This window comes from Gymnoscopelus microlampas (genome assembly GCF_963454915.1).
Source record: "Gymnoscopelus microlampas genome assembly, chromosome: 16".
In the NCBI taxonomy this organism is placed as follows: Eukaryota; Metazoa; Chordata; class Actinopteri; order Myctophiformes; family Myctophidae; genus Gymnoscopelus; species Gymnoscopelus microlampas.
In genome coordinates this window covers 10865698-10878397 of record NC_139953.1, presented here as the reverse complement: position 1 = coordinate 10878397, position 12700 = coordinate 10865698, and the positions used below count along the sequence as shown (strand labels likewise).

General features: G+C 39.6%; 1 protein-coding gene across 1 annotated transcript in view; it reads left to right on the top strand.

The window, feature by feature from the left end:
• Positions 1-732: 732 nt before the first annotated feature.
• Positions 733-12700, top strand: part of LOC311062833 (uncharacterized protein) — a gene marked incomplete at its 5' end in the record, with an annotated part of 30170 nt that continues 18202 nt past the window's right edge. Inside the window, 9 exons of the mRNA XM_084082052.1 lie at positions 733-1090; positions 1621-1798; positions 3650-3725; positions 4049-4081; positions 5357-5390; positions 5669-5719; positions 5945-6094; positions 7244-7361; positions 7793-7971. Coding sequence (XP_083938178.1) covers positions 733-1090; positions 1621-1798; positions 3650-3725; positions 4049-4081; positions 5357-5390; positions 5669-5719; positions 5945-6094; positions 7244-7361; positions 7793-7971 — 1177 coding nt within the window. The remainder of the gene's footprint in view (positions 1091-1620; positions 1799-3649; positions 3726-4048; positions 4082-5356; positions 5391-5668; positions 5720-5944; positions 6095-7243; positions 7362-7792; positions 7972-12700) is intronic.

Below are 12700 nucleotides of genomic sequence, written 5' to 3'. Positions count from 1 at the left end.
ACAACTAGATATATAACTATACATATATACATATATAACTATACAATAGTATGCACCTAAACAACTGTCCAGCACTATGCAGAAAAAAACTACAACACAAGGTTACAGTGTCCTCACCATATCCCTCTCTAAAAAATGGTCCATTACAATCAATGCGAAAGACAAGTGCGTTGCGAGGTGTTGTGAGCTTGTAGATCTGCTATTTTCAAGCTTTTTTTTTGCTTAGGTAATATTTGACAATTTGGTCAATGTTTGACACTTTTTTTATAGTATAGTTTGTTGATTACTTAGTTTTGATAGAGTAATGGTCATATTTTAAAAAAATACTTTAGAGGTATTAAAAATATCGTAAAAGTCATGAAATTGTCAGATATCCTGTATACACGTATACTGTATGTTTGTTTGTTTACTGTTGAGTAAATCATCTGAGAAGCCCCCCCAAAAATCAATAAATAATAATAATTTGGGTACCCCCCTCGCCTACTGTAAGCCATTTTATTTGTCGTAAGTCACAAGAGAAAAGAGAGCTCTGGTGGCGGACGGGTGTGGACGCTCGCTCGCGCTCACGCTCTGAACGCAAACAATAACAAAAAAGGACAAAGAATGACAGGTAATGTCACAAACTAGAGAACCAAAAGTTTGGAAATTGAGAAACGAAGCGAAAGAAGAAGCAAAAATGACAAAGATAAAGTTGACAAAGAGCTGGAGGAGATCCAAAAATCTCTGAACTTCATGTCGGGTGAGCTGAGCATGGTTGCTAAACAGGTAACCATGCTGCCGGACCTGATGGAAGAAGTTAAGCAGTTCAGGTCACTGGTTAAAGAGAAAGATGCCAAAATCGAAGGACATGAAGGGAGTGTTGATGAACTGGAGCAGTACACAAGAATCGAGGATGTGATAATCAGCGGCCTGAGTGTCAAGCCACGGTCCTATGCAAGGGCTGTGGCTACAGATAGAAGCGGCGCAGATGATCTACCGTCGGAGGACCAACAAACAATTGAAGAGCAAGTAATACAGTTTTTTAAGAGCAAAGACATCTACCTGGATGCCCAGAATATCGTCGCCTGTCACACTCTCCCTAGGAAGGATCGTAAAGCCCAACCCGCCATCATTGTTCGCTTTGGAAACCGCAAACAAATGAATAAATAAATAAAGTAATTGAAAAACACGGCCCCCTCACACATTAGAAGGGCAAGTCACCAGAACCAAGGACGGTTGTTTTCAATGAATCTATCATGGTTAAAATGGATTTGTATAGAAAGGGTGTGTGTCTGATAAAATGAACATCAAATATCTAAATACTGAATCAAGCAACTTAAAAACTGTCTGAGGTGAAACACTGAGTAGACGTTAAAATGAGCCCAAACATGTTTGAAAGGCAAATATCCCTTTAATATGGTGTTGGTATCGTGTGTGTAGCCTACTATGCATGACGTGGCCCTGTGGATCGTGTTGCAATTGAGATAATAGTTAGATAATAGTTATTGTGGTCACTGACAGACAGACGGACATGCAGACAGTATACCTTGTGTGTACACAACTTTGTGTACACAACTTTGAGTTATTTCAGTTTGTTTGTCTCCTTTGTGGATCTTGTCTTGTCTTCTGACAGGTGTTGAGCCATTAGGCTCCACACCCTGCAGAGGGAGGAGGAGCTCCCCCCGCTGGTAGGAGGGTATATAACACCCTCACACACATCTGTTGATCACTCTGCACCTGCTAATCACTCTGCACCTGCTGATCACTCTGCACCTGCTGATCACTCTGCACCTGCTGATCACTCTGCACCTGTCCCAAGGTAAGATTTACTCTGCTTTCCTCCACTCTAAATCTGTTGTTCTCACACTTAAAGATTTTTCAAAAAAGAAAATCTAAAATAGCAGATGTACAAGCTTGTATATCTGCTATTTTTGAATAGCCAACGCTAAAATCTAAAATCACACAGATGCTTTCCCTGGTTTTAATGTTGTTTAATGTTGACAGCAGATTTTGATGTAGTTTTTTGTCATTAGTCTTTTGAATAAAATTCCGTTTAGTTTTAGTCATATTTTAGTCATCTCAAATGTTTTAATCTTAATCTAGTTTTAGTTGACTAACTCTACAGTTGATTTAGTGTGTTTTGGTGGGCCTTGATGGCCTTTATACTGGATATCGTCGCTGTCAGGCAGATACCAACTATCTCAGTTTTTCAACTTTTAACAAAATAAATCAGTGCTATTGAACACCCTTTACGTCTGTGTTTGGGTTTTACATTACATTACATTACAGTCATTTAGCAGGCGCTTTTATACAAATCGACTTACAATAAGTGCATTAGGCAAGGAAACCACTAATCAACAGAAGTCATAAGTGCATTCTCTTCTAAAACAAGCAATTAAGAGTATACCTAGCGCCAAGGTAAAAGTGCAATATATCAGCTACCGACTTTCTTAAACAGATGAGACGCATAGGAAAATCAAATGAGCAACAGTTAAAACAAATAAGTGTATCAAATAAACAAGATCCAATAAAACAAGTAGGCAAGGCTAAGAGGAAGGGTCAGGGTAGTGTTTCCTGAAGAGGTGGGTTTTCAGCCCTTACAAATATTGAACTAATGAAAAGTATTAAAAATAGTTTCTGACTAAACCTCCTAACTCCATTGGATCCTCAAACTGTCGTTTAAACCTCCTAACTCAAACTTAGGTTTTTTTCCCTGTCTGACTTGATCATTTTAATCAATGAAGGACAAAACAACTATCTCCATATTAATGGTCAAAAACTCCACTTGAGCTGTATTAGGGTAAAGTGATGATAATATAAGGACACATTCAAGTATCTGACAATGTAGAAAGTCACCATACCGACATTGATGAGGTAGTTTTATTTTTCATTTCCTGATAAGTTAATATATTGGACATAGTTCTGCCTGACAGCAAAGATATGTATAAATATATTATGTACAAATATATGACATTTTTACAGTCTAAGCCTAGAACGAATGCAGTGAGGAATACAGTCATGTACGTGGCGATGACGTTTTGGAACTCTCTAACCTAATAGGGGTCTTCAACAGGGGGTCCGGGACCCCTAGGGGCTCCTCAGAGTTACTACAGGGGGGCCGCTAAATCTTTGTATGATAAGAAACGTTTCATTACCACTTGAACCTTATCATCCATATTCTGAGGGAACCATTCACCAAAAATAGCTGTCCACATTTGACATATTTCTTAACAGATTTGGTGTAGAGGGAAAGTTTACTAAGTATTGAGGTTGATTGTTTGGGTAACAGTGAACTAATAGTACCCCATTAACCAGTTTTAAATGTATTTTCAACCTAACAATAAATACAACTTTTCTACTGGGAGCTTAAACGGTGTGCGGACTTCCCCTCTTTTCCAAATCAATTTTTAACCCATTAAAACCGGGAAAGCATCTGTGTCATTTTAGATTTTAGCGTTGGGTATAAAGAAAGAGTTGTTCGATTTATGTCATTGTTACTGTTTCATTGCCTTGTTGTTTGTCTGTTTGTGACATAATTCATTATTGTTGTTTTTATCTGTATAAGCACTTTGTAACACAGTCAAGACAAGTGCAATACAAATTATTATCTATTCTTATTATTATTAATATCATTATAATCTCTTATCTCCTATATCTTATCTATATTTAGGTTTATAATCATCATGACTTCACTTCTTGTCTTCATACTCCTGTCTCTGACTGGAACCATCTATGCACTGCCTCTGGTACGAACACACACACACACACACACACACACACACACACACACACACACACACACACACACACACACACACACATACACGCACGCACGCACGCACGCACACACGCACGCACACAGACACATACACACGTGCCCAGCATCAGCAGTTTCATCAGTGTTGTGTAAATGAATGATGTCTGTTTGTTTACACATGATCTTTTCTATTAATATGTTGGATTATGTGGAATGTGGAATATGTTGTAATGTGTGTGTGTGTGTGTGTGTGTGTGTGTGTGTGTGCGTGCGTGCGTGCGTGCGTGCGTGCGTGCGTCTGTTGTTTTGCAGGATCCAGGTGACATCATCACTGAAGATCTGGATGTAGGTGATATTATTCAGACAGCAAACTATATTTGCTATATATTTGCTAAAAATAATAAATACATCTACGTTTACATTTACGTCTGTTTGTGGGTTTTACAAATATTGAACCAATGAAAAGTATTAAAACCCGCTTCTGACTAAACCTCCTAACTCCATTGGATCCTCAAACTGTCATTTAAACCTCCTGACTCAAACTTAGCTTTTTTTCCCCCGTCTGACTTGATCATTTTAATCAATGAAAGACAAAACAACTATCTCCATGTTAATGGTCCAAAACCTCCTAACTCCACTTGAGCTGTGTTAGGGTAAAGTGATGATAATATAAGGACACATTCAAGTATCTGACAATGTAGTAAGTCACCATACCGACTTTGATGAGACAGTATTGTGTTGTTTTAAAAACATAGTGATTTTTTTTCTTCATTTCCTGATAAGTTAATATATTGGACATAGTTGGTTTCTGCCCGACAGCAAAGAAATGTATAAATACATTATGTACAAATATGACATTTTTACAGTCTAAACCTAGAACGAATGCAGTGAGGAATACAGTGATGTACGTAGAGATGATGTTTTGGAACTCTCTAACCTATAGGGGTCTTCAACGGGGGGTCCGGGACCCCTAGGGGGTCCTCAGAGTTACTACAGGTGGGGCCGCTAAATCTTTGTATGATAAGAGCCTTTTTATTACATTAACCACTTGATTCTGAAGATTTTTTACAGATTTCTTAACAGATTTGGTGTAGAGGGAAAGTTTTACCCTCAAGTATTAAGTGGTTAAATGTCTGAAAATACACAAACATGAGATCGTATTTAATCTGTGGCACTTTTTATGTAAAAAAAAATGTCTGCAACCCACAAACCGGTGTCGACCCACTGTTTGGGTAACAGAACTACAAGCTCACAATGCGTAGCAGCGCGAGGCGTTGTGAGCTTGTAGATCTGCAATATTGGCAAATTACCCTCAGAATAGGGATGCTGGGGTTCAAGTGGTTGATTTAAAAGAAGAATAAATTGCTCCTATCACATTAAGATTTGTCTGAACCCCTGTAGTAACTCTGAGGACCCCTAGGGATTTTTTCTTTTTCTTCTTTTTATCAAAAAATATAATGTACATGCATGCATTGATGTGTGTGTGTGTGTGTGTGTGTGTGTGTGTGTGTGTGTGTGTGTGTGTGTGTGTGTGTGTGTGTGTGTGTGTGTGTGTGTGTGTGTGTGTGTGTGTGTGTGTGTGTGTGCGTGTGCGCGTGCGTGTGTGGTGTTGTTTTGCAGGATATAGCTACTAGAGGAGGGCATATTGATGCTGGTGAGTCTAAACATCATAACTTATACTGAATAGATCTTTATAATATGTCATGATATAAAATCATGTTAAATCATAACATCACCATTTTATAATCATCATAACATCAGCATGTCAGATGCTGTTTGTAATAATTCACATTATATTTATAGCTGTCTTCTGTGTGTTTATATTATTATATTTATAACTGTGTCTGTGTGTTTCTATCATTATATTTATAACTGTGTCTGTGTGTTTCTATCATTATATTTATAACTGTGTCTGTGTTTCTATGAATCCAGGTGAAGATCTGGATGTGGGTGATATTATTGAGAAAGCAAACACCAACCTGGGTGAGTGAGCCTAGAGGAGACAACATGGCTGTCTGGAGGAGACAATATGGCTGCCTGAAGGAGAGCTAACAGGCAGCCGTAGCAATGAAATCCATGTCCTATTAAAAGCATTGATAAAATTGCCACTCTAAAAAGGTCCTCACAAGTATAATAAAAAATAAAAAATGTATTATTGTGTGTATATCATATGTGTTGGCGTGTGCGTGTGTGTGTGTGTGTGTCTAGGTCGTGCCAGAGGTGGCCCTTACCTCATGTTTGGTGACATCGCCATGCCAACCGGGAGGAACGCACATCCGTGCACACAAACAGGATGTCTGTGGCCCAGAAACCAAAACGGCCAAGTTGAAATCCCTGTGACCATCTCTAATGCTTACAGTACGTTCTGATTGGTTGGTTGGTTGGTTGATTGATAAATTGATTGATTGATTGATTGATTGATTGATTGATTGATTGATTGATTGATTGATTTCTTCATTAACAATATTATTAAAAGGATCCCTGGCTAATAAGCCTTATATGCCTTAATACATTATAATTACCCTCTATAACTAAAATTAATAACACCTTAAATACTTTGCTTATTATAGAAATAATTCATCTTTTACTCAAGCGGGACAACGCCTGTGGCAAGTTGATGATGTCTTTTGTCCATGTGTGGTCCAGCCCTTTGGAATGTATGGAACTTGTGTAAAAACAAAAAAACAACTTAATACTTCCTACGGTTAATATGAGCATCATTCAAGATTGAATGCATAGGACCACAATGGAAACAGGTCCCCAGGTCTTGTTTGTGTTAGGGTTAGGGTTATCCTTTTAGCCTAAATGTTTTACTGTACCTCCATGCTGTTTACATTTCTGACTAATAAAGTATTCAATCCATCAAAACAAAAAACTAAAATAACTAGAAAAAGTGCTCCTCGGAGCACAGGTCTCCACCAGGTCAGGTACGTTATTGTGGCCTCCTGGTGGCGCTATAATAGGCCAATGTGAAAAGGGTGCCATTTCTTCTTTGGCCTAATGGGAATGTGCGTGTGACATTTCACAGGAATTGCAAGCTGCATTCATGATTTGAGGCATTTTGTTCAAAATGGACCAATCCTGCAAACTTTGGATGCCAACCTTAGCCAATCAGGATGGAATATGGGATATCGGACAGATCCGGCTTGATTACATGACTATAGAGATACTGTGTACCAATTTGCATGACGTTTGGATAAAATCTGTAGGAGTCAAAAAATGTGTTTTGCACAAATCGGCCTCCTGGTGGCGCTTATAACAGGCCCATGTGAAACATTTTGGGCAGAGGTTCTGAATTGGCATCCAGGGAGTGTGTATGCACAGTTTCGCAGCGAGCGGGCCAACGGTGCCGGAGATTAGCTGCTAACACACAGACAGGACACACACACGGACGGACGGACGGACAGGGGGTAAAACATACTCTCTCGCCATGCCTTTCGGCCTGGCGGAGACAATAATACAAAAAGAGTGACTGAACTAAGTGGTTGAGTTTTTCTCCCTCCGCAGGCAGTGAGGAGCGTAAAACCATCATCAAAGGGCTGGTCACCTTCCATAAATCCACATGCATCCAGTTTGTGTGGAGGGAAAATCACGCAGACTATGTGGAGATATACCCTGGGAATGGGTTAGTAAACACACGCACGCACGCACGCACACATATTGATAGTAGATTGTTTAGACTGATGCTAGGTTCTTGGTTAGCCCCTTTCAGAACCCTTTATACCTTTTTTTGCATTTGGGATGATGACACTATCCAGGGTTCCTTGAAAGTCAATGGCTTCTCTCATTCACCCACTGGTACCACTCTCTGGTCCTGGATACCGTCAGCATACCAACTATACAAAGAAGGTGTACAGGGTTCCGCTGGTCACCATTGTAAACTGTAGGCGTTGGTCGTACACTATAACATTGTAATAACGTAACATTGTAACATTATAAACTGTAGGTGCTGGTTGTACATCGCAACATTGTAATAATGTAACATAATAGGCTGTAGGTGCTGGTCGTCCATCGTAACATTGTAATAATGTAACATTGTAACATTATAAACTGTAGGTGCTGGTCGATGATCGGGCGTCAGGGAGGCCGTCAGAGGATTTCTCTACAGAGAAGGGGGTGTATCTATCAGAAAACCATCCAACACGAGGTTCTCCACGCTCTGGGCTTCGCACACGAACAGAACCGCTCCGATAGAGACAACTACGTCACCATCGTCACCAAGAACATTAAATCAGGTAACCAGGCAGTGTTGCCAGATGAGAAATCTTAAATTATCGTACCGGAGGCTTAAAATTATGACATTTGAAAGAAAACTATGGTACACAGCCAAAAATATATAGCAAAGGCGTAAATAATATGTAATTTCACCCAAAAAATTGCGTATTTATTGTAAGAAACAACCTTGTTTGTTTGTTCCTACGTGGCAAAAACGCATCTCATATGGTGTGGAATCAGGCAACTTCCTGGACCTTACACAAATAAAAGCCTTGAAGGACTGGTCAGATTTACTGATTTAATGACTTATTTTGAAAAGCCAAATCAGATCCTGCAGCCAAGGAACCTAGTAAATTCAATTCTGTCAAAGAATATCATCAATATGATCTATATCATGTCAAGGACCCCCAAAATTGATATGTACCCCCTCATCTCAAAATATGTTGTTCCAGGGAACCCCAAAAAGCAAAGATTTGAGTTAAAAAATGTTTACTTTAAAAAAATATATATATTCAAAGATTTGCAACATTTTTCACGATTTTTCAAAAAAAGAAATGGAATAGCTAAAGTATGAAATGGCACAGATGCTTTCCCGGATTGAATGGGTTAATTTGTGCGACCAAAACAATATAATTGGGAGCATTTATGCGGCTGCAAATAATTGCTGTGATGCGATTAAAACAGTATGTCCAGTTAGTGAACCCAAACCAGTGCTCCTCGCCATCCAGAAGAAAACACATAGTGAATTGTAAATGAAAATCACAAAAAAATGAAAATGCTTTTAAACATTTTGACGTTTTGCCCACGATGGGGATGTCAAGTGTTAATGTGGATAAAAATCTATTATATACTTTGTATAATATGTGATCATCTGATTGGTTTGTTTATAATGTGATGATATGTGCTCTGTTGTCTGATTGGTTCTGGTGGTATTGCTCTGTCTTCTGATTGGTCGACTCTGCTTCTCTTACAGGACAGGAGCACAACTTCCGTAAAGTGGCTACCAACAACTTAGGCACGCCCTACGACTTCACCTCTGTTATGCACTACGGCGGGTGAGTGTGTGTGTGTGTGTGTGTGTGTGTGTGTGTGTGTGTGTGTGTGTGTGTGTGTGTGTGTGTGTGTGTGTGTGTGTGTGTGTGTGTGTGTGTGTGTGTGTGTGTGTGTGTGTGTGTGTGTGTGTGTGTGTGTGCGCGGGGGAGTGTGGAAAAAGTACTCACATTTCTTACTTAAGTAAAAGTATTGTATCAATACTGCAATGTAGAAATACTGTTACAAGAAAAAGTCCGGAATTCGAAATTCAGTTGAGTAAAAGTACAAAAGTATTGGTATCAAAATGTACTTCAAAGTAGCAAAAGTAGAAAGTACTTATTATGCAGAATGTCCCCATTTCACCAGTTTTCAACTGTATAAAAGATGTTTTGAAAATAGCAGATCTACAAGTTCACAATGCGTTGCATCGCGCCGCATCGTGGCTAGTGCTCTAGGTTCTAGGTTTTGACTTTTACAGGGGCCAGTTTTGAATTGCAGCCACCTGTAGGTACTCTTTTAGAGCGGTTTTGAAGGAGATTAGGGTTTTACACTCTTTCACGGCTTTTGGTAGGGCATTCCACATTTTTGTGGCATAGCAGGAGAACTAATTCAACCCCTTGTTTGTGCCAAACCTGGGTTGGACGTGATTAGTGGAACTTGGTGTTGGGGACTTCGTGTGTGTGTGTGTGTGTGTGTGTGTGTGTGTGTGTGTGTGTGTGTGTGTGTGTGTGTGTGTGTGTGTGTGTGTGTGTGTGTGTGTGTGTGTGTGTGTGTGTGTGTGTGTGTGTGTGCTCAAAAGGAGCTTTATAGATCTGCAATATTTTGGCTATTTGTCAGCTATTTTGGATGCTGTTCTAAAATTGTGTTGTATAGTATCTTAAATGGGTGCCATGTATACAGGGGACTCTACATAAGTAGGCATGACAGAATAGTGGATTTGATATCTAAAGATATCACTTCTATTTTCAGGTCCTCCATCATGCTGTATAAGCATTCTACTGTGAAGCCGAGCATGTTTAACCTGTGTAATGATGATTCTGTGTTCTCTAACATTTCAGCTAACATCCCTGATGTCATTGTTGTTAATGAAAACCATAGGGAGGTGTTCATTCTCGAGGTCGGCTGTACTTTTGATTACAGCTTAGAGGAAGCCTTCCTAATCCTAACCAAAGTGCTAAAATATCAGCAGCTAGAGCAGACCATCTCTCAGCTAGGCTACAGATGTAAACTTTTGTTTTTTATCTTTGGTAGTCTAGGACACGTGCACAAGTTGGTGGTGTGGGGCCTGCAAATGGCCGGCCTCTCCAAAAGGAGGGCTAAACAATTAGCAAAGTACTGCTCAATATCAGCTACTGTATTATAGGAAGCCGCTCAATTTGGAGGAGGCGTTGCTTCCTTTACCCATGATTGTTGTCCGCTGTGTTCGACAAGTATGCCATCTTTTGTTTTGTATGTAACATTGCTCTGCTTTACATGCGCTTTGTAACTAACTGTTTTCCCTTCATCTGACTGCACTGGCAGTGTTTATGTCCTTTGTACATCCTGTACTTCTTATTATGTGGACATAAATGAATATTTGTGTGTGTGTGTGTGTGTGTGTGTGTGTGTGTGTGTGTGTGTGTGTGTGTGTGTGTGTGTGTGTGTGTGTGTGTGTGTGTGTGTGTGTGTGTGTGTGTGTGTGTGTGTGTGTGTGTGTGTGTGTGTGTGTGTGTGTGTGTCAGATATGGATTTTCCATATCAAGTCAGCTCCCCACCATCATTCGTAAAGCAGACCCCTCGCTGCCAGTAGGGGGCGCCAAAGGCATGGGCACCAACGACATCACCCGTGTCAACAAGCTCTACTGCACTGAGTCACATGGGCCACCAGGGGGTGCCAAGGGAAAAGGAGAGGAAAATGACAAAATAAAAAACATACTGGCCCTCATTTATCAATGGAACGTACAAACCAGCTTAATATTTATATTTATACTTATTTGAGCCCAGGAATTAGCTTACGCCTACGTCCACGTGGGATTAATCAAATAGGTGTACACTTGCCCCAACTGTTTTTCGACATGAAGAAGCGGAGTACGGCCGAGAAGAGTAACTTCTCCAACATGTGAACCCTCTGAGCAATAGTCGTCTATTAGACGTCCGTCTAAAACAGGGTTATAATTGGTCTACTGGTGAAAGTTTTTTAGCGGTCTAGGCTTAGCCTAGACGTTGATTAGCTGTTTTTTAAACGTCTATTTATAGACCGTCTATATTATAGACGTCATTTCAACGTCCTGTTTTAGCCTACCCCTTAGACGTATTTTAGACGTCTAATAGACCAAAAAATGCTCAGTGGGAAGCTATACCCCACCAATCATCTCTGTGGATTCACACACAGCTACACACAGAGATACACAGCACACACACCTATCATAGTGGCACATGCTATTACATCACTTTTCTACTAGGGGACTACAAGTTCAGTCCGTGCAACAGTGGTTATGTCACATGAGGCTTATCATGTACAGTAGTTTATACTGAAGAGGATTCATGTTACATTTTTACTATTTACTTCATGTTGTAATTGTGGTCGTAATTTATAAGGTGTTTCTTTTAGTTATATTGTTCATAGTATTGGTTCACTCTGCACATCTCTGTTTTAGTACAGCCTAATTTGCTTAACATTATAACATCCTTTCTGCTACCAGCCCACATTTTGCCTGTGCCTTATAGAGCTAGATCTATGTTGTGGTCTGGTCGATATATCAGCCATTATTTGACTTCGGTATTCGCAATTAGCGATTATGTAGCCGATCAAACTTTGTAACAATTTTCAACCTGGCATACAAGCAAATATACCATAGGCAAAAGATAGACACTTATTTTAGTTGACAGCATTGGATGCAAAAATCTGCCATCTATCTAATTCTTTTCCCTCTTTTTACTGGTTGATGCAGAGGCAACCAATGGAAAGGCCTGCGTCTTCCCCTTCCTGTTCGATAGGAAGCAGTACTCTGCCTGTACCACTGACGGCAGAACTGATGGAAAGCTGTGGTGCGCCACCACAAACAACTATGACCAGGACAGGAAATGGGACCTCGTATCATGGTCAAAGTACGTTTTGACCATGATACTAAGACTTTTTAAAGACCAGGAATGCATCTGTGTCATTTTAAGATTTCTTTGGCTATTCAAATAATAGCAGATATACAAGCACAGAGTGCCTCGCTACGAGCTTGTAGATCTGTAGATCTTGTAGATTCACAGACACGTCCAATAAGAAAAGAAAAAAAAATACGGCTGCATTCGGAATCGTAACAGCGCTAGTCTAGTCAACTATAAAGTATCATTATATGTCAGTGAGGGCCACTATTACTGAGGGCCACTATTACTACTGCTACTACTACTACTACTACTACTACTACTACTACTACTACTACTACTAATAGCCTAATAATAATGATAATGACTATGATAACAATAACAATAACAATAACAATAATAATAACAATTAACAATTAATAATAATATTAATAATACATATTAATAATAATGATAATAATAATATAAAATTAAGTGTTTCTTATGATGTTGTTTTTTCCCCCCTCAGAACTTAACTGAGACACTTGATTTCCTGCTTCCTGTCTTAACAACCAACCATGCTACTGACCAACCTACCATGCTGTCCTACTGAACAACCTACCATGCTGTCTCTACTGAACAACCTACCATGCTATATACTTA